The sequence below is a fragment of the Chaetodon auriga genome, chromosome 10, assembly GCF_051107435.1.
Source record: "Chaetodon auriga isolate fChaAug3 chromosome 10, fChaAug3.hap1, whole genome shotgun sequence".
In the NCBI taxonomy this organism is placed as follows: Eukaryota; Metazoa; Chordata; class Actinopteri; order Chaetodontiformes; family Chaetodontidae; genus Chaetodon; species Chaetodon auriga.
In genome coordinates this window covers 18,675,915-18,698,900 of record NC_135083.1, presented here as the reverse complement: position 1 = coordinate 18,698,900, position 22,986 = coordinate 18,675,915, and the positions used below count along the sequence as shown (strand labels likewise).

Sequence of the window (22,986 nt, the reverse complement as noted above, 5' to 3'; positions counted from 1 at the left end):
AGTAGAGCCGTCAGCAGGTTCTAAAGTGGGTCCTTTAGGAGCCATGTGTCTTAAGGCTAGTTTCAAAGCCCGTCTGCTCTGTTTATATGGAGGGCACTGGGTGTGGGTGTTTTTTTTGTGCAGCTGCTAAATGTCAGACGATGTGTGTGTCCAAATATGCTCAAGGAAAGGTGAAACCTAAAAAGAAGGAGTGAGTGTCTACTCCTACACACCATTTTATGTGGGTGATTGTGTATATATGTGTGTGTATTTGTGGATGTGTGTGTGTGTGTGTGTGTGTGTGTGTGTGTGTGTGTTGCGTGGGTGTTTCTGCCTCCCGAGACACTTCAGACTGGTGCCTGTTTGACTGGCAGCCAAATCTATGTTTATTCTCGTCTGCAGATTTGTTTGTGTTGTTTTTTTGTTTTCCACACACTTCTAAAGCCACAGAATCACAGTTGGCAGGAAAATACTTCTTTTTCCTTTTTTCTCTGCATACATACACTTCCAAATACTGTACACTGAGCGTCTTATCACTGTCAACTCTAATTTAGTTGTTTTTTTATGTCTCCTTTATATTTCTATTCATTTGAGGCATGATGAAGGTTTGTCCTTTGTAACAGTTGCACTTACTCCTGCTCCTCAGGAATCAGCACCCCGCCGCTTCCACCATCTAATCAAGTACTAATTTGCATCTAAAGTGGTGAATGCAGTTCACTGCTGATAGGAAGGAAAGCTAGCAGCACTCTGTTAAGCTCTTGAGGTGGAAAAAGAACCACTGCTTTATAGATTGGGGCAATTTCAAGACCCTCAACGCGAAGTATCCTTCATCTAAACCTACAGAAGGCTCTAAAGTGACTTAACACAACTTTTGCCAAAAGGCTATCAAAGCAACAGTGAATGAGAGTAGCTGATTGCATTTCTTACTTCATATCTGCCATGTCAAAATAACTGAAAAGACATGGTCAACTTCTCCCTCCTAGCTTTGCTCCTTTCTTACATCTTGCCTATTTTCATAATGCTCTTTGTTAAAAAAATGAACAGCTCATTTTACTTAATCAAAAAATGTTTTAATACAGCAGAGTTATGTGATAGCATAGGTCAAGGGTAATGAGCTATTACAAAGCCATTGTGGTAGAGTATAAAAAAGTGATACATATTAACTGTGACACATTGACTGCATTATTGCTGCTGTGTTTGACTGGTTCCTAAAACTTTGAGGCTTTGGAGATATATAAGCTTACAGAGGAGGTATTTTTATCAAGTACACTGTGTTGATTGGTTCTGGGGAGAGTTCTCAAACATTAATTTGATCTAGAGTAATATTCACCTCAGCCAGGATCGAGAAATGAGGATCAAGAGAGTGAAAATACATTTGTGCAACAGTCCGTGTAGATCGGCACCAGGTGCACGTTTGATGCTTTATTTTGCCAGTAGCAGTTTCTGAGAAGGCAGTGCAAGAGATGAGAGAAGTTAAGTACCTCCTCCCGAACAGCATTTTAATGCTCATGAAGTATTGCTCAAATACGTTGCATCAGAGAAAAAAAAAAAAAAGCTGTTTTTTTTACACACTGTCTGATATATATTCAGTCTCCATCATCTAACTTTTACTATGTCTCGCTCATAGCCTAACGAGTAAAATATTAAAATTGTAATATTGTATCTCAACCACAGTTTAAATTCAGCATGTTAACCTCGGGATCGTGACTGGAATATGAAGTAAAGCTCTGTGGGTTTGAACAATGCTTGGATGCACAGCATGTGTTTGTTTTGATGGACTTGCCAGCGAGTTCAGTGAGGTCAGAGCTTATGAAAATTAATTGCCTGAAGTCTCTGTGGAACAAGCACCAAAATGGCAAAACTGTCTAGGTGCTGAATTGAAAGTCTGCCTTTTTTTTTGGACTCGCTGGAAAAGTGTATTTTTATGCTAATTGATTACATGGGTATTTGTACTTCATGTAGAGTGTATCCTGAGACTGTGAATATACTGAAATACTGTCTGTTATTTTCTTGTAAACATGAAAACCTTTCAACCAGCTTGTCCCTGTAAAGGGGGCTTTTATTGGGAAAATGTTCTTTCAGCTCATGGCACACACTCAGTTATTTGTCTCTCCAGTGTCTCTGTGATTGTTTGTGACGGTGATGTTGCAGTGAAATAATGAACTGCATTCATTTTGAACCTCCAGGTGACCGCTGTGAGTTTGACCGGCGGCAGGGCAGGTGTGTGCCAGGGGTGTGTCGTAACGGAGGGACGTGTCGGGAGCTTTCGGGTGGGGGTTTCCGTTGCGAGTGTCCCGCAGGAGGCTATGAGCGCCCGTACTGCACAGTCACCGCCCGGTCCTTCCCGCCGAAATCCTTTGTCATGTTCCGGGGCCTCAGGCAGAGATTCCACCTGTCCATCTCGTTAACGTGAGTAGACTGGAAGTGTCGTCTTTTCTAAAAATGTTTTTCTTTAAATTTCTAGATTTGACAATTCTGATGCTGTATTTGGTTTGGTTTCCTTCCTTCCTTCTTCCCTCCTGTCTTTTAGCCTCCATCTCTTGTCAGCCAGTTGCACTCAGACGGATCCATAACCACTGCTCTTTGATTCTCAGTTCTCTTCCTCTCACGGAGTCTCTCGCCTCTTCCCTTTAATCTATTTATTTCATCTCCGTCGCAGAGATCGATCCTATTATTCATTGTTTCTCTCTCTGCTGCCTCCACTTCTCTCTCCAGTGAGAGGTGCACTTTCTTCTCTCTCTCCTCTTTCATCCGCCAATTTACTGGCTCCTGTAGCATCTCCTTTGCTTTCTCTCCTTCTGCTCTCTCTTCTTATCTTACATCTTATCACCCCTGTAGTCTCTTCTTTCAGTCTTGCCTGTTTCAGTAAAGGCTCCAAAGGCAAATGCTGCATTTCTTGTGACCCTATGCTCTGTCTGTTAAGGGGTCAGAACTCTGTAAGAAGTCTTGCACGTACCAACCCAGACCAAAATAACGAGCCTTTAGTCAAAGGTAGTGCATTAACTTAAGCTCAAATGCCTAATTTAGATTGTCCTTTTAAAAAACTCCATTGAAGTAATGGATTTGAACAGTTTCCACCCAAAACAGGCTTCCTCTCTGACCTTTCACCAGGGCTTTGAAGCTTCTCCAAACACATGAAGTGAAGTTCTGATTGTTTTTTCGACCTGAGTGTGAAATCTATCTCCCTACATGCACCCTGCAGAGACATGTCAGTGACACCAGGATTTTTTTACATGCAGTGTTTCAGACTTTACTTTGTGCACGTCTCAGCCACATCCTGTAAGCTTGTTTTGTCTGCCTTTAGACTTTGTACGTTGGTGTGTCACCGTGTGGCGCTGCAGAGGTCAGTGATCGGCTCCTTACTTTAGCTCCTTTGTCTTCGTCTTGCTCGCCATCCACCATCACTTCCCTGCTGCTCCTTCACCTCTTCACACACTGAGTGGTCCTCCATGGGAGATCTGAAGTGGTCCTTAAGAATAGTCAGGCAGGGCTATGGGATGGTTGCCATGGGTGATGTCGTTTAGTGATAGTTGCTAAGGTGCCCATAGGGTTGTTGCTAGGCTGATGCAGCCACCATAGAGTGGTTGCTATGAGACTTTCTGTTCATTATTCTTGACAAATGAGTGCCTGTGTATTGTTGGTGTGTAAAGGCACCACATGTGATTTGTTTCATTGATTTGTGACCACCAGTTGGGCAGTGAAGGCAAGTCAAGGTATAAAGTGTGAAATAACCGTTTATTTCTTGAAGAGCGGCTCACTTTATGAGCCTTTAAGAGGTTTTGTGGTGGAATTTCTCCCCTGAAAGACTGCAGCACGGGCACATGTTGTAGGCAGTGGTGGTACTTAAGATTCCCTAACTGGTTGTGAAAATCATGTGGAGGAAAGTAAGTAATGCTCTTTATTTACCATTTTTGTTTACATATATTTGCCATGACCGATGTCACCTCCTGCCACGACATGAATTTCATAATACTGTAATGCTGTGATAAGAGTTTTAACATATTAAAAATAATGTGCTTTACTGTGGCTGTGGGTAGGTATGCAGGTGGAGGGCTGTGCACATGCTCATGCAACTGGAGTTGCACCCAGTAACTACTATTTGTCTCACTATAATGAGGACTCCAGTCACACAAAGATGTGAAAGGTAACATTATGAGCAAAGCACGTCACTTTATCTGATTGTTGTCTTCATCTATGGCCACCATCTGAGGGAGTGAAGGCCCAGTGGATTAACTTGATTAAAGCATCCTCACAACTACAACAGCTGGAAAACTCGACATATGTGTGTGCTAATCATTTTACTTTGGGCCGCATAGAGGGCCAATACAAGGCAGGATTCAAGAATCTGAAGCACAACGAAACCAACTTAAGACTTAGAACCTAGTGTCAATTGAATGTTGAGAGTAGGAGATTGGATGTGGATAACTAGGTAACATTATCTCCAAACTTCGTAGAGCAACCTAAGCTCAGCTGGATTTGTTGTTACACCAAAGCCCCTCTGCTGTGCAGTGTCAGTATGTGTGTTGCTGCCCTTGCTAAACACGCCCCATGGTACACTGTTGTATATAATATATTTTGTGTTTCTTGCCAAATACTGTTGAGATTCCTAATGCTAACCCCTATCTAACTCTGAGAATGGATCATATTCCATTTACTAATTAACCTACGTTATGGGGCAGGTTATGCCCTGAAAAACACATGTAGGTATATACCTGATTTTCAGTCGTAAAAAGCCAATGAACACATCTGCTTATTTAATATTTCTTTCTTTCTTATGTTTCCTTAAATTGCTGGTAGAGTAAAAAAAAAAAAAAAAAAGAAGATCAGGACTCATTCATTGATAGTTGAACTGTGGGTTTTGTATTGGGCACTGACTTCCTCCTTGGTGGAGGTCTGACAGCATTTTCTAGTTCAGTATCCAGTGATCATTATGGATATAGTCTGTTGACACTGATATAAACTCATGAAAATAACATTCATGTTGTAAGAAAGTCAAAATGTCCCACAATTGAATGTGCAGATCTTTGAGCCTGAACCTTGTCTTCCTTAGTTTCATGCGGGCCCAATCAGAAGAGATGTGACTTAATTAATTGATTCATTATTATTGTGTTTTTGTCAATCGTTTTGGACTTCTGACCTTGAATAAAAAGCATATATGGACCTTTGAGTGATTTGTTTCAGAAAACCTGGTCTATAGCATCAGCTCCAATGTCAGCGCCTCTCTCCAGGGCACCTTGATGTTTTTCCTATTGTTGCTGGTTCATTTGACTTTCATCTTATCTGATGAGTCCAACTGTAGGTTCACATTACTCTGACTGACTGTCAGTCTTCTTCCCCTGATGTCAGTGTTTTATTTAGCATCTTGTTTGCTGCCAGCTGTACTCCTTGGCCTGATTTTCACATCAGGGGACTTAATCGTTATTCATGTCACTCACTTTCTCCCAGAGTATTTTATTTCTCCACTGCAAAAAATGTTCATTTTTCATCTTCCCCCGAAAAGCTGCTTTTTGTAGTCGTGACTCTGCCAGAGAAGGTATGATGGGTAATATGGCTCTGTTGTATAGGGCTGTGACAGTATAGACAGGTCCTAGGAGCAAAATTCTAACATATGCAAGTCATTTGAAGTTTGTGTATGCTTGCGCTGCGGCTGTGTTTGAAGTCGTCATTGGCTGCTGAGCTGCCTTCATGAGGTTTGTTGCTTTTAAGACAAACAGTCACCTTCTAATAAATATGCAGTATGTTTTTATTGCAGTTCTTTGGTCTCGACTAATTAATTTCACAAACAGAAAGCAAGAACAGACATAGTGAACATGTGCTTCTTTGCCTTTTTGTATGCCTTCAGCCTCTCTCTCCACAGACTGCACTCACAGTCTCTGGCAAGGGTCATGTTACACTATTTTTCAGTTATTTCTGGTGGCTTGAAGAGATTACATCTGCATACAAGATAGGATGCCACGGCGCTGATGGAACTACAGCAGAGCTGTGCAGACAAGACACGTGTCCACTATTGAATAACCAAGGATTTATTTTAGACAAGGCAACATTCTCAGATAACACGGTATCAGGTTGTCATGAGGGAAATGGTGGTAACACGCTCTTCTCCTAACGCTGCTGTATTGCAGTAATCCATTTATTGTTTCTTTAAGACAAGGATGCAAAATGCAAAGACTCAGTAAGAATGAGTAGGACTGCTGTTTTTCAAGGACATTAAAGCCAGCGGTTCACAAAGCAGCAAGCAATACAATTAGTGTCAAGACATTTTAAGACAAGATGAAAACATTTTTTAAAGTGATGTTTTTTGTAGTGGGAATCTTTCTGTGTCTTCCTGCCAGGAGAGGAGATTTGTCATCTGTGCTGTAGTATGAAAAAAGCTGACAGTGCTTTTGATCAGGCTGTGTTAACATGGCAGCCTTGGCCTCAGCACATCTCCATGGCCTTGCTATGTAAAATAGACTGTTGTAGGACTCTGAGCAGATGGAGGGTGTGCAAGGCTGCTGCAATTTGTGCTACAGTTTGAATACCCTTTGTTCTTCCACACTAGGCCTGCATGAGGACGCTGGATTTTTGTTTTGCCGTGTGAAATCAGTTATTGTGTAGCTACTGTAGCAGGGTCAAATGTAGCATTAATCAAGTCAGAGTTAAGAGTCTCATCCAGTGTCCACTTTAATTTATTTGTCCTGTATATGTTCAGGATACATCTAAGAATATAGAGTAGATACATAATAATACTCAATGCATATAACAGATGAATCAGTGAACTTATTATGGACGTGGGTTTCTTGTGTTTGTGTTATGTAGTTTTGCTACCCTGGAGAACAGTGGTCTTCTCTTCTATAATGGGCGCTTCAATGAGAAACATGACTTCATCGCTTTGGAGATCCAGGAAGGACAAGTGGTGCTCAAGTATTCCACAGGTACTGTATCTGTGTTATAGTGTGTGATTGTGCTTGTGTGTTGTTGTATTGCTCTTTATAAGGACAGTATGTTCCCATGGGGAAAGAAAGGTGTGGTTTTGTTCCCAAAGGTTGTGTATCATTTGTTTATGGAACATTTTTAGAACTGATACGATATTAGATATAATTAGACATGTAGTGGGGAGGGTTTAGACAACATTCGACAAGCAGTTAGCAAATCCCACTATCCTTCACTGTGATGTGAGCTCTTTTTGTTCACGTCCACGTTGCAGACATCACCGTCATTGTTTTACACAAGTCTTACAGAAATCTTTTTAGATTAGCCTACATTAGATGAGGTGACAAACAACATACAATATATAATGCTTCAGCTAAAGAACTGTACATGTATTGTACTTTTATTTTGCCAAACTTCATTCTGCCTGCAGGTGAATCGTCCACTCAGGTGAGTCCCTTCCTGCCTGGCGGTGTGAGCGATGGCAACTGGCATACTGTTCACATCCACTACTACAACAAGGTGGGTTTACATCTCAAGTTTGTCTATGAGTCCTAGATCATTAAGATGTTCGATCTGTTTGATGAGCTGTCCTTTGAAGCATTACATTTTGCTTGTGATTGATTGTACTGTACTTCCCATGTGTCGGCGAAATAGTTTCTCAGCCAGCAGAGCACTTTGAATTGAGGTCAAGGGTTCGTGTGTTTATTGTTATGTGGGCGTTTTCCTGTTACCATTTCATTCATACATATTCGCCGCATCTCCTTTAATTTTCTCCATGTTCTTTCATTCTCCTCAGCCAGCTACACGCTATGTGAGTATGAGTGTGTGTCAGGGTGCACATACACTTCTTCTGTCTTTGTTTCTTTCTCCTCCTTCTTTTCCTTCTGTCTTTATCTCACCAGCAGACAGTAAGTGAAGAGTGAGTGTGTTGTCTATCTGATTTGACTCCATTATTTTCTTACCCATATGCAGTTCCTGTTGTTTCTTGTCTTACTAACTCTAATGCTCCCCTTTTCTTTCTAAAATGATTGTTAACTGAATATAGTCTGTTGGAACTGTTATTTTCTGATGTAGTGTATGACTGCAGTGATACGAATTCTAGATTTAGTAAATGCTGTTGTGTTTGTTGCATGTTGTGTCCTGTCATGCTGGTCCTTGTTTTTTATTGCTTTGGACTCTGTGTTGAATCTTGTGTGTGTGTGTGTTCAGCCGAAGCGCAGTATGAGCGGTGAGGCTCAGGGTCCGTCGGATGAGAAGATTGCTGTGGTGAGCGTTGACGACTGCGATACCGCCCTGTCGCTTCGCTTCGGTACACAGCTGGGAAATTACAGCTGTGCTGCGCAGGGAAAGCAGACCAGCAGCAAGAAGTGAGTTTACTTTTTTTTCTGTATAGATACCTGTTTTCTGTGAAGTTAGTGACTTGAAAGCTCCACATACTTCAAAAATTGCCCCAACAAAAAACACAAGGCTCTAAAATCACAACAATTTATCTAGTCCAAAATGAATGCAATTACAGTTGCAGTCAGAGCCCCTGACATCTTGAAAATGTCAAACGTCAAATACGTCCTGCAGCATGAATATGGATCCTAGGTTTTAACAAACAAACTACTAGTCACAACATCTCAAAAGAGCTGCAGCCTCTGCTGCATGTGAATGAATATGAATCTGCCATTGTTTCATATAACAGTGCATTGGTCATGACACCGGTTTGTTAAGAAAATTCCCTTCTATTGCTATAATATTGTTAATGAGTACAAGGTGGTGTTAACTATAAATGGCTACCTACCACTTGTACCTTTATGGTCACAGCTGTTTAAAGCAGTTGTTTGGAGCTTAAGACAGTACATTGATATCACTTTATTGTGCAAAACTTTACCTTCATACATTACTTACCAGTCCTTCAAAAGTAACCGGGCACTGGTACCATGTAATAAAGCACAATCTTGTGTGTCTTTGCTATGATAACACAGTTCACAGTTTCAACATGGATTTAACTCCATAGTTTTATAACTGACATTTATGATTAGCTAATAAAATAACTATGGTTTAGTGGAAAAATGTATTCGGCTCCTTTGTGTAAAGTAAATTTGTGCATACAGTGCAGCATCATGCAGAAATGCTCTGGACAGTCAATGACTGTGCTGTGGGTGGTGTTAATGCAGGATGTGCCAATGTCTTTGCAAAGACAACTGTCATTAAACATCATCTGTGGCTGATCAGAGGCTTAACCGATATTCAAAGGCAGTTTTCACTAAGCAGAAAAGCGATAAAGCTGGTCAGTGTGTGTGGCAGCACACTGCCCAGCTGGCAGCTGTCAGTACGTAGGACGATAGATTATAGGCATAAAAAGATGAATACTGTTGAGTGATTAGTGGTAGCATTACAGTATTGAGACATATCGGCTTTCATTAGAATGCCTGTCAGCCTGTCACAAGTTGTTTTAGACTGGTCCCTGTTCACAAACAGTCATGAACATAAATGATAACGCTGACTGACACACAAAAAATCATACTGATTATTTTCACAGATATTGCAATTGTGATGTGAATTTGGTCATTTTTGCATTTAATTTTTATTCAAGAAATTCTAAAATAATGATGACGTGATTCAAGCATGTTTCCTTAAGTCTGGAGAATATGACTTGTTGGCTGTGGCATCCCTGCAGCACCGTAGTGCTTCATTTAAAATGCTATGTTGTGACACATTTGACCTTTACCAAAACATTGCAGCTCCTCTGAGTTTGATATTGCACTTGACCATATTCTGATTTTGATAATATTTGATTGTTCAACACTCGTAAATGTCGTGCTAACTTGGCTGTGAAAATATTTTACCTGCTACGGCAGACCTCACATTTGAAATTGCATGTCTTTCCTGTGTAATGTTACTTATTGAGGCTCACTTACCCTTGGGCAGCAGATACTCTAGATTCTGCCATATTTCTCTTTCGGTAAACTAGCCCAGTTGCCTTGCCTTGGCAATGCACATCCATGAATTTGGGGGATGTGGCTTTTGAAGGAGCACTGAAGGGATTTGTATGACTGTTGACTTCAAATATCAACAATCGCTCGCAAGAATCATCAGCTTACTCCACCTTTGGGTCGGTAGCATTGGAGAAAACATTGGAGGACGAGCCCACAAGAGAGCGTGGCGAGAGGAGTAGTAATGACAAGACCGGCCTGGCACTTACTGCTCGCTGCTGTGGCCTGCTGGGGCACTGCTGTCAGTGTCAACGAGTGCACGAGCAGAATGCACATTTCATCTGGGCTGAACAAAATGATTGGATGGGCTTATTACGGGCCTGCAACAGCCACAGATTTTTTTTTTTTTTTGTCAGAGCTTTTGATTTATTGATTGCTGTCAGGATGTAAAGAGAATTTCAACAAACGGTGCTTCTGAGATACCCAGCATTCTTCTAAAAGCTAGCTTTAAATTCTCAGCTTCGCAGATTTAGTGTTTCATAATTTAAGCATGGTTTAAAGAGACTGGTAAGCTGATCACTGATTTACATTAAAATGAAAAGTAATGCAGAGTTAAGCAGTCTAATCTGTTAAACTCCTGCTAAAACTGTGACTGAGACTGTTGCTGTTGGAAAGGATTTTTGGAGAATGTCAGATCAGGGTGATGAGATGACTGTAAGAGAAATCTGTGGGGACCTGGTGCTTTAACGAGGCTCCACTGTTTGACATCTCCATTCTCCTTCATGTCTGTATCCCTCTGATCGTCTTGTTACTCGTCGGCTCTTTCTGCCTGTATTTAATGTTCATTTATTTTCATTACTGTCTGCTTCCCTCTCTCTCTCTCTCTCTCACACACACTCATTTTCTGACCAAAACAATCAAATTGACTGTTTCAAATCCACTTTGTTGCTTCTAAGTGGTTGACCTTGTCAAAGTTTGGTAGTTTTCTACTTGCAGCATGTGTCTACAAAATGAAAAGTCTGCATGCATGCCAACAAGTGCACAAACACACACACACACACACACACACACACACACACACACACACACACACACACACACACACACACACACACACACACACACACACACACACACACACATTGACTCAAAAGGCAGCCTGTCATAGTGTGGATGTCTGGCTTCGCCTCTGTAAGCTGTAATCACGTTGGCTGTGTTGTCAGCGCTAAGTGTGGCTGAGAGAAGAGAGGACAGATCAAAGGGGAAGGCCAAAGACTAACGCTTCAACACTCTTCCTCTGTTCCTTCTCCATTTCTCCATTAAGAGCTCGCCCTCTTCTTACTCCATCTTGACATCCTCTTCTATCGACGCTCTCTGTTGATGTTTGCCGTGACTTGCTCTTAATCTCTTGTTCGTTTGACTCTGCCACCTTTTGTCTCTGTGGCTTCCTTTAATTTATATTCCACTGGTGTTTAGTAGCTTGGTACGTGACATGCGTCGCCGCGGCAAGCTAATAAGAAAAGCCCCAAATCACATTGGAGGAATAAAAGCTACTCGCAAAGTGACAACACAAATATTTGTGTCACCTCGTTTCTTCTTGCTCATGAAGTCCCATAACTGTTACTCGCTGTCCCCGCCTCATCCTCCCTTCATTCTTTCTGTTTCTTTCCCTTTTCCTCTTTTCCTCTTTCCCTCTTTTCCTTTGCACTTGTTTTCTCTTGATATTTTGCTGTAACTCACACTTAATCTCTTGTTTGTTCATCTCCCTCCCCGGCCGCTTCCGCATCTCCCTTTTGTCCCTGCTGCTTTCCGTCTCCTCTTTATGCCTGCAACTCTGCTATTTGTTGACAACCCCTAACATCTACCTCCTTTCATTGCTGGCTCCTGTCTCCTTTCTCCCTCTGCCTTGTCATCCACCTTTACCTCTCCTCTCCTGATATTCGCTGTAGCTCGTATTTAATCTCCTGTTTGTTCATCTGTGTCTCCGTCTGTCTCCTTTTCTTTCTCATCTTTTCCGTTCCTCTCCTCCCATGCCGTTGCCACTTTTACCCTCAACAACATCCTCTTGATCATCTCATTCCTCCTCAACATCCACTGTTATTCTCTGATTCTTGTTTCTTTTGACATTTACCTCTGATGACACATTTAATCTATGGCTTTGTTTAATCCCTTTGCCTCTCTCATACCCTCTTTTCATGTTTTTCCCTTTCTTACCATCATCGCTCTCCTCCCTCCTCCCCTCCATCCTTGAGAGATAATCCTTATCCTCCACCTTATTTACCCATCTTCTTCTTTATCTCCTTCTCCCTCAGGTCTCTGGACCTGACTGGTCCATTGTTTCTGGGCGGAGTTCCCAACGTACCAGACAACTTCCCATTTGGCACCAGGGAGTTTATCGGCTGTATGAAGGAGCTGCACATTGACAACAAGCCGCTGGACTTGGCTGGATTTATTGCTAACAATGGAACGCTCCCCGGTCAGCACTGTTAACCATACTGCACGCTCCCCCAGCCAACTTGTTTCTTGTCTCTCCATGTATTCCCAAATATACTTGCATGCACGAAAAGCGTGACCAATGACCCATTTACGATGTCCACAAATGCCATTTGCCCCCCGCCCTTTTTTAAATATATGTATATAGACAATCTGATACAAATCATTGTTATTAATTGAAGCATCTCTTTACATGTTGTGTGCTGTAAATCCCTTGTTAAATGTTTCCACATATAGTACTTTACTACATATAATCTGACAGAATATTTTCCACAAGCTCTTAGTTACTACCACAATAGTGTAATTATGGTGGTAATCTTTGTTGACTGTTATGCACTCATGAACTCATGTTCAGTAGTATTTAAAAATCCAAACTTCTTACAACCATAGTTGGATGCTTTTATAAAGGCAAGTTTGATCTTAAAACCCGAGCACAGTTGGAGAAGTATGCTTCTGAATATGCACATTGGTAAAGCGTGAGGTGTTAACATCATAATTTGTAAGCTAACCTCTGCATTGCATTTCATCTTATGCATCATGGTGATACATTGTTTGAAATAATGTTTGATGATGATGCGACTGTCTCTGTTGCTTCATCCAGGCTGCAGCGCCAAGCTTCCTTTCTGCAAGTCCAACCCGTGTCAGAACGGAGGAACCTGCAGAGTGAGCTGGGAGACATTCTCCTGCGACTGTCCCCTCGGGTACGGAGGGAAGGACTGCAGCCACGGTGAGAGGCTCTATGAGTTTATTTTCGTCCTATGGTCCTAAGTGCTGCTTGTATAACAAAGAGCAACCTTTAACAATATCACACTTACTGTACAGTATTGTGTCAGTTTGATAGACAGTAATTATCAAGAACAAGCGAGACAATGGCTGAGATAACTGGCAGTTTATGTCCTGTGCCAGTGATAAGAGTTTTAAAAAATTCAGCAAAACAACTCTGACCTTTAAAGTCCTTTATTTGTCAGCAGTAATCATACTAATGCCTCATTAATTAGTGAATAATAAATGAAGTTAAAATACTAGCTAACACCTTTTAACTTTTTTGTTGTTGTTCACATGTTTAAATGACAGAGAAAAAAACGGAAAAATTTATCTATCACATCAACCACATGAAGTGCTTTACAGCGCGTTTACATTCACCCATTCATACACAGTGGCATAGGCTGTCATGCAAGGTGCTGCCTACTCATCAGGAGCTTTAACCATTCACACACACACACACCCACGATGGCACGGCATCGGGAGCACTTTGGGGTTCAGTATGTTGCCCAAGGACATGTTGACATACATTAGGTTGCAGGAGACTGGGAGGGAGCAGCCGACCTTGTGATGAGTGGACGACCGCTCTACCTCCTGAGCCGCAGCCGCCTCAAAAGGCTGTTGTTTTAATGGGCTACTTCATAATATAATACTTCAGTAGTTGAGATTCAAGTGCTTTGTCATTCATTTAGATTAATCCCTCAGTCTCCACATCAGCATTTCTTCCCTCTGTTCCAGTACTTATTTCTCATTTTGTGCTGAGCCATCAGCGCTGTGGGCTTTTAGAGTGTGAGTGAGTGTGTAAGTGAAATGTATGTTCATGAATGCATGGATGGACTGATGGGTGTGTGTGTGGGCTTCTGTGAGGGTATTGACCGCAGGAAAGACGGGAAACACATGATTCACTTCCATTTCATAGACTGCACTGGTTTCCAGTCTCTTTCTATTTAGGAGTCCAGTGTTGTCATCTAAGGGGATTTGTAGGCAAATATGTCACAATAAAATATGTAATAATAATAATTATTATTATTGTTATGATTAATGTTTACTGGAAACTGCTGCACAATACACTGAGACTAGTAGTATCATAAAGAGTTACTGTACTTTGCATGTGAGCTAGTTTTTACACGCTGGTTATCTGTTTTTATTTTCAGTCCATAAACCCTGTGTGATTCCATACACATAAGTCAACCTTCTGTGGACCAGGAGGACTCAAGATGACCCTTTCACTCTTATATTTATTGACATGTCTTGAATGTCTTGAGCACAGGCAGTTAAGCCTTGGGGGAAATCATGTCATGAAAGGCACTTGTGGGATGAAATGAAGCTGTGTTTTTGTGATTTCACAGAAAAATACAAAAATGTCCGAACTTATTTTGTGCTTGTGCAACTTTCAGTATAACACGATACTATCATTATCATCATGGTTGAAAAGATGGAAAGCACCATTTGATGTAACATTTCCTATATTTCCTCCTTTAAGTCGTTATTGGATCATTGACAGTAGAGAGAGAAAACAGAAAATGATGGGTGAGAGGGAATGACTTCCAACAAACACGGACACGAACCAAGGACGTTGCTGTTCATGGCTGGCACTTTAACCCCTGCGCCACCTGTTTACCCATAATTATTTTACTACGAAAAGTGATTTAGTCCCAGAACAGCGACATCCTAAGACTGTTTGGGATATTGCAGTACCTTTTATTCACGCTTTCTCTCACCCTCCGCTTCAGTGATGCCACACCCCCATCGCTTCCTTGGTAACAGCGCCCTCTGGTGGGACCTGAAGAACGACGTTACCATCTCCACGCCCTGGTACCTCGGCCTGGTGTTCAGGACTAGAGCACGAGAGGGGACGTTGCTGCAGGCTCAGGCTGGCCAGTACACTAGCCTGCTGTTTCAGGTGTGCACGCACACACACATACACACACACTCGCACACACACACGCTGGCAATATGGGTTTTCATCATATCTGCTTTACTAAATTAACCCATTTGTTTTGTACAACAGTGTATTATGATAATTGTTTATTTGCAAACGAGACCATGGCTGAGATAATGAGCGACATTCAAGTCACACCTTGGGCAATGGTGTTTAAATGAAAACACATTTCCCATAAACCTGTTGATTTCCGTCAAACAGGATTTCTGCCAGTGCCTCTCTCTCCCTCTGATTGGTGGTTCTTTTTTTTTGGCTCTGCTGGAGAGAATAAACGTAGCAGTATTTATCCACCTCTGTGCTTCCTTTTACCTGTCTTTCAGCATTGCCAGAAGCTTAAGATTTAGCTGCATTTGTGCCAAAACCTAAATGGCAACGCCTTCCTCCTCTTTTCTACCATAAACAATTTGATATTGTGCATTAAATTGGTGCTGCACATTTGAAGCCAAATCTCACCAGGTGTCCCATGATGTAAAATGCTGTGTGGGCTCCTCACTGTGTTAGCAGGATTATACACGTCTCATGGGTAATGTGGCTCTATTCAGAGTCTGAATACACGTTATCATCCGCTATATAAGACAAGAATGTCAAAATGCTGGCATTGTCCTTAAAATTAATTACAGTTCACATTTCTAATGCTTAATCCAAAGACAGCACTGAATTAGCAGCATTTTGGCAAGAGTGCAGCCAAGACGTTGGATTTCACACATACACAGACATGCAGGTTATTTTATTCCTTCACTGTTTCAGTGACTCATGTTTCTTCACTCTCCCTCGTTTCCCCTCTTTTTGGTGTTGTTTGCCTGTGTGCTTGTATTCCATCCCTCTCAGGTGATAAACGGTCAGCTGGTGTTCTCGGTGACCCGCAGTTCAACCAGACCGGTGCGTTTGCGGTTGGATCAGGTTCAGGTGGCAGACGGCCGGTGGCACGACCTCCAGCTAGAGCTGCGAGATGTCCGCAGTGGCCGCGAGACGCGCTATGTTGCCACACTTCGGCTCGACTTTGGACTCTATCAGGTAATAGATACAATAAAAAAACTTGAAGGGAAGGTTTGGAACTGTTAAGGGCAGCAAATTTAAGTACTTAAAGATGTAATTCAAATACTGTAAATGCAGTAATTGCACTAATTTGCCCTGCAAGCACACCATCTCAAGCATGTTTAAATGAATAACAAGGTTTTCATCATTTCTACTTTACTAAATCAATAAGACTTAATTTCCCTCAACAACTAATTTCCCACTGTCCCATAATAAATTCACAACCTAAATTGACCGTGTTCACTTGGAAATAGGCATTTTTTCCAGCTCTAATTCTTGCATTTGTTTTAATTTGGCTAAAAGCTGCAGATACTCTGATGGACAGCATTTTTCAGTCTAATCAGTAAACTCTAATTGGAATTATAAAGCATTTAATATGAATGAAAGAAATAAATCCTTAATATGTTCTAATCTGAAACAGCTCCTTATACACAAACGTCTTCCTCATTTCCTGCTATGAGCCAGTCCGATGAAGCAGAACACTGCAAAAGATATTAGCAAATTATCTGCATATGATCATGTTGTAACAGATGATCACTTTCAATCTTACAGTCAGATTTATGTCAAAGCAGGAGAAACTCAGGACATGACATGAAAGAATATCTTAGCATGGTTTGAGAAGTTTTCATCACTAGTGTCAGTCTTTTGAAACAGTATTAGGCAGATCATTTTACTTTTATTAAGAAAATGTATCCAGATTTAAGGAAAGTCTTCAAACAAGTACACTCTCATTATAACGCCTAATTGCCACTACTGATGTGTTTGAGGAAATACAAATGCATAAATATTTGAGAAAAATATTTGAAAGGACCTGTATTTTGGGTCAGTTGCCAGGTAAACCTCATTCAGAATGTTCCTGCTGTCCTTTGCTGTTGTCTTGTACATGCAGTAATTTATCTGCACTCAGCATCAGCGGCCATGCTGTCGGCTTTCTCCTGTAAGATACATACACTGAAATGTTGAGTCACACCATAAAGACACACACACACTCACACACACCTTCACGCTGTCTCTTTGGCTTTGTTTAAGCAAAACAACATGTTTTGTTTTCATGTTGATTTAATTCTTAAATCAGCTGCCATCAAATTATGTCTTTCATCTTTTTATGATAGTTCATCGGGCTTTTCTTCAAAGTGCATCAAGTAACACACCGAGTAAATGATGCAGAAAACATTTTCAAACATGGAATGATTAAACGTCGTAGCTGCCAATTAAACAATGATTACCTTTGAAATTGTTTGGCATGTGTGCAGCTATTATCAGCCAGATCTCACCCTCCACTTTTGCATCTTCCACTGCAGCTAAAACGCTGATAAATGGGGCTCATTGATTTCCTTTTCATGGTTGTTGCAAGTGAAATTGCCTGTCAGTGTTATCAGTTCAGCATTGACCTACTCCACAATGATTGCATGTTATTGTTTTATTTAATAAAGTCAATCATTCACTCTGCAGTTCTAAAACCATTTTCATGTTCGCACTCACCTCTCTTCCCATCGACTGACATGAGCACCATCATAACCCGACTACTCAGTGATATGAAAAAACATGGGAGAGTCATAGCATCCAGTTAGCAATCAGACAAAAAGGAAAAATCAATAATGTTTTCTGAAAGGCATTTTTATCTTATTTCAGTTTAAAAGAGTCTTTCTAGCTTTAATTATTTTCATGGTCAAAAGTGCTCTCTCATTGTTATCTTTACATACAACTTTGTGGCCGATAAACTTCTTCTTTCTCTCTGACTCTCTTTGTCCTTCCTGTCTGCATCTGTCCCCTTACCTCTCTCCCTCTTTCTCCCCTCTTTAGGGAACAGTGATAGTGGGGAATGAGATTCATGGTTTGAAGGTGAAACATCTGCACGTGGGAGGAGTGCTGGGCTCTGGAGAGGTTCAAAACGGGATAAGGGGATGCATACAGGTGAAGATGGATGAATTGAATTTTTAATGTTCAGTGATGGATGGTTGGAGGGAAGCTGAGAATATTGACACATAAGATATGGAAATGTGCTAAAAAATGCTGCCAATTTCTTATTTCTAACTTGGACCTGTCTGTCTTTCTACAGGGCGTTCGATTGGGTGTACGGCCTGATGCCCCTCCCCTTCCCCGCCCATCCAGAGCTGTCAAAGTAGAGACTGGTTGTAATGTGGGCAACCCCTGCGTCTCGTCTCCTTGTCCTGCCCACAGCCGCTGTTCTGACCAATGGGAGCGGCACACCTGTGTCTGCGAGCCTGGTGAGTGAGCAGAGAGATGTGTCTGGTGTTGTAGACAACGTTGAAGGTGCTGTCATTGATGAATGGGTCAGGGTTAGTCATGAGTTGTCATGTTAAATTATGAGGGTATCTCCAATACCCAGCCAGTTTTAGCGCTTGACCTCAGTCAGGCTTTTATTCTCATTCATGTAACTACGTAGTGTAATAATACAAACAGAGAAGGAGGGATGCTGCTCAGCTGCAGTGAGAGCAACGACAATGAATGAGGTTAATGAGGTTAAACGTGTTGAATGTAGCTGTTAGCCTGCAAGCTAGCTTCTGCAGGTTATGCTTACAGAACACAGGCCACGCTACTTATTGTCCTTTCTGCTTTTCATCACTGTGCATGAGTGAATTCTGCTGTGCCAGTTCCCATCTAACTGCACCATTCGCATTACGGTACTCTTTGGATATGATGTTGAAGTTGTGTGAATGACTGTATAAAGCTGGGCTGTGATATCAGTGTGAAAAATAATGTTCCTTCAGTGATTTTTCCTTTTAAAAACACCTCATTCATTGGGAGTCAGTAAGTAGTGCTGAGATGACTAATTATTGTTAACTGTTAATTATTAGTCAGTCAACAATAGTAAAAAAATCCACAACAATTCTGATTCCCAGTTAGTTTTCTCTTCTAGTTTCTTTTTTTTCATGAAAATTATAATGTGATCAACATTTTTCTCTAATTTTGAGATGTTTTATTGGCCAGACAATTCATCAATTAACATGAAAATAGGAGATTAATTGACAGTACAAAATAATTGTTAATTGCAAGACTCTAAGTCTTATCAAGTAAAAGGCCAATTTTGAGCCTTGGAACAATTTGCATATCTGCTAATCTCTTGCGTCTCATCATGTTTTGACTTTGCCAGTGAATACATTAAATATGCCAGCCAAGTGACACAGCCAAGAACGATTTTCCACTTCAGTCCTGCAAGTTAAATTGAATGCGTGCTAACCCCTGCGCCAGGAAAGTGGTCCTAATATTTTGCACACTGTGGACGTTTGATGTGAACGAAAGGAGGTGTGTGTTGGGAGAAGGTGAAAGAAGCCAGCTTACTTAGAGAGAGAGAAAAAGGGAATAATTATAGCATGGCCATATCTGCGTAGGTGTCTGCCAATGCTCTAACTGGGTTAAACTGATATTTGGGAACGCATAATGAGTTCTCATCCACCGAGAAAAAAGACTGACTGCAGGCTAACTTCCAAAATCTCCTTAGTCAGGTGAATTTAATGAGGCACAATTAATGTGAAGGAGAAAAAACCTGATGAAAAGAGATGGAGAGGAGCGGAGAAGTAAGGGAGGAGAGAAAGCAGAGAGAGAGAAGGAGTGATGGAAGAAGAGAACAATAGAAAGATGAAAAGAGGCAGAGGAGGAACAGAGAGACTGCAAATATTAATGATTAATGAAGAGAAAGAGGCGGGTGAGAGAAATAGTGTAAAACAAACACTAAAAGTTTTGTGGCAAGAGGAAAGAAGTGAAGAAAGAGGGCACAAGAAAGTCAAGTCAAACAGCCTGAAAACACTGGCGACACGTTTGGGAATAGATCCACACACAAGTGGTGTATATGCACACAGAGACACATGTGTATCATAGATGTGAGAGAAAATTAACATGACAGACGCACACACAGCAGAGGATGAAGAGGGATATTTGATATTTATTTGGAGCTTTATTAGCAGCTACTTGTGCAACAGCTGCAGCTCAGTACTACGAGTGTTGATTAAACAGACTAGACCAACCGAGCAGGGATGATTAAAGGAGATGACTTACATTTATGATGAAAGGAGAGATGAGACGAGAGCTTGAATCACAAATTAAGAGAAAAAGACCCGCAGACAAGAAAAAGACAAAACCCAGAGAGAGGGACAGAGAGAGAAAGCGGCCAATTGACGTTTTCATATTAGTTTGTCAGCATATAGATACTCTCTTATTTCCCATCCATCACCTTCCCTCCCTGCATCTCAACCTGCATCTTTTCTTCTGCATATTTCTAGATAGTCATCTGTATGTAACACGACCACTTTAGTAATTAATTTCCAAATGTAGCCCACTCATGAAGTGTGATGACATGGCTCCTCTAGTCTTACAAACAGGCCTATGAAGAAAACAATGGAGGTAACAGTGCATTATATTCCAAATAGCTTTACAAGTTGCTAACACTAAAAGGCAGTAATGCAACATTACTGCATGGATTTCTACAACGATCAAAGATGAGGCCCGCCACCCTCTGTTAGCCATGTGGACTCAGGCTTTGATTGAGGCTCGTGTCTCATGGACTGTGGAGACGCTTGCAGCTGAAACACACAGAAAATTGGAAATGTAAACTTTCGTTTGAATTTTAACAAAACAACTTGCCATTTTGTTTAAGTGTTTGGGGCGTGATTGGCCAGCCGCTTTGCTGCCACAAAACACGGAGTAGCGAAATAGGACACGCTTCTATTTTCCATCCACAAACAGCAGCACAAGTCAAAGCGTCTCTGCCCAGTAAGGCCAAGCTGCAAGCCAGCCGTTCTTCTTTTTTATTCAAATGAGAGTCAGTGACTTGCAGTATACTTCCCTCACAAATCTATGCGTGTAAGGTAAGACTACCTCAGCACTAAAGTTGACTCGGTCACACCTCTGTGACCGAACAACCTAACTAAATGTGTCTTACTGCCATGGGCTGCCATCTCAGTGTCTACTTACAGATGATAGAGAGAGAAATCAAAGGAAAGTTTTTCAAGAAAGAAAAGTTTGAAAAGGAGAGCATGAGATTAAAGCAGAGGTAAAGGGAGCGAAGGGCGCGTGGAGGATGTAGTTTGTTAAAGTGAGAGAGCCTCAGGCCTGACAGCGTGACAGAGGAAGCGGAGAGGCGCAGCTCTCCCTGTAGCATCCTGCACCAACCCGCAAGCTAATGCTAACACCTTGACTTATTAACATGGGACACATACACTGATGCCATCAGACATATACACAAGCCCACACACACGCTCACACACTCACTCACACTGCATATGCACAAACCTCCTGTGCATGCACTTATTTACTGTAAACACACGCTGTCTTGCTCTCTCTCTCATTATCATTATCTTTCATCAGCACAATGAGCATTAAAAATGGAGAGTGCTTTATGATGAATGCTGCTTAGAGACAAATCAAATCAAAGTTTAATAAGAGCGGAGAGGGAAAAGAGAAAAGAGAGGTGCATTCTAAATAATTCCCTTTCATGTGTCTATGTATGTTTGTGTGTGCGAGTGTGTATGTGTTTTGGCCTGGTGCTGAAACTAGCCCAGTGGGTCTCTCAAGGAACTGACAGCACATGTGATTCGTGCAATACAGCCTCCTAGAAAACACTTACACACACATACACACATGCTGAGACAAGGTTCTGCATGACAAAGCACAGAGACATCTGCTCTCTCATCCCCTCACCGTGTGTGTTTGTGTGCTCCCGAGTAAGTGTACTGTATGTCAGTCTGTGTGTGTATTTCTGTGCCAGTTGCCACAGACTAATTCACTGCGGTGAAAAATTGGATTTAATATGATAAATAACAGCCTCGTTGATTTATGTCTGCTTGGGTTCCCTGAGCTGTTTAAAAACCAACTCAATAACATGTGCAAAATATGTGCACAAGGTTCAAGAGCAGGGACGCTCCGAACCGCTTTCACTGCAGTAATGATTCATTTATCAACGTTTCCTGCTTTTGTTGAGATGTTGAAATAGTGATTGAAAACAGCAAATGCCAAATGACCGCTTCTGCAGATGGAGTTTGTCAGAAAAGTGCGTTATATGAGTCTGTTGTTTTTGAGTGTGGTGTGCAGCTGCAGTACATTAACAGCTCAGATCCTCTGGGAGAAACTAAGAGATTTATGAGTTTCAAGCTGTATTTCCTGCGTTCTGACCCACAGTAGATGTCAGATCCTCAAGGTGCTGAATCAGGGCAAAGTTGTTCCCCATGACAAATGACTCCACACCTAGAAATGTCGTTTATTGATCAGGTTTGATATCAAAACTAGAAATGTACAGGTATTTGGCACTGTTGTATGGCTGTATGAATGGTATGTTGGATATACAGCATCTGGCATGGTATTTTTTTTTTTAAATCTGCTTTACCTGCTTGTGTGGTTACACATATGAAGTTTCTTTTTCTCTAACTTATCGAGTAAGGGTTGAGAAAGACTTTCAAATCGTAGGTCTCTGAAGCCTGGTCAGACTTTGAACACGTTGTCGATATAAGATAGAAATGAGAATTCTTTTTCATGTTTGAGATACAAAATATTTACAGTGAAACTCAACCACACTGTCTGGTCAATATCTGCGATTTAAACACCAAAACAGCCCAGTTATTTCAACAAACCAACATTTAGTTCTGGTCTCAACCAAGTTTAACACAACAGTGTACGTTTCAAGAGAAGAATGACAGCATCGGTTGTCTCAGCCAGTGCCACATTTGACATATTTTTACCCTCCACCAGCCATAGTAATTATGACAGAGTCTGCGTTAGGGAAGAGGTCAGAGTGGGGTGGTCACCAAAACATTGGACTTTAACAAGGAAGACCATTCCTATTTCATTTGTCTCATGACCTATTTAGCAGCTCAATGTTCCAATTCCTTCACCATCTAGTCGCTAACTTTGCTTTGGTGCTGGGCGGGTGGCGTCCAATGGGTTTATTGAGCTTTTTCCCTGAGAACAGGCTGAATCATACTTTAAATG

General features: G+C 41.4%; 1 protein-coding gene across 1 annotated transcript in view; it reads left to right on the top strand.

Moving 5' to 3' along the window:
• celsr3 (cadherin, EGF LAG seven-pass G-type receptor 3) overlaps nucleotides 1–22,986 on the top strand; it is a 104,524-nt gene that overhangs the window by 43,438 nt on the left and 38,100 nt on the right. Inside the window, exons 4-14 of the mRNA XM_076742181.1 lie at nucleotides 2,166–2,388; nucleotides 6,778–6,893; nucleotides 7,322–7,410; nucleotides 7,688–7,702; nucleotides 8,101–8,258; nucleotides 12,125–12,288; nucleotides 12,907–13,032; nucleotides 14,801–14,970; nucleotides 15,838–16,023; nucleotides 17,848–17,958; nucleotides 18,104–18,272. Of these exons, the coding sequence (XP_076598296.1) occupies nucleotides 2,166–2,388; nucleotides 6,778–6,893; nucleotides 7,322–7,410; nucleotides 7,688–7,702; nucleotides 8,101–8,258; nucleotides 12,125–12,288; nucleotides 12,907–13,032; nucleotides 14,801–14,970; nucleotides 15,838–16,023; nucleotides 17,848–17,958; nucleotides 18,104–18,272 (1,527 nt within the window). The remainder of the gene's footprint in view (nucleotides 1–2,165; nucleotides 2,389–6,777; nucleotides 6,894–7,321; nucleotides 7,411–7,687; nucleotides 7,703–8,100; nucleotides 8,259–12,124; nucleotides 12,289–12,906; nucleotides 13,033–14,800; nucleotides 14,971–15,837; nucleotides 16,024–17,847; nucleotides 17,959–18,103; nucleotides 18,273–22,986) is intronic.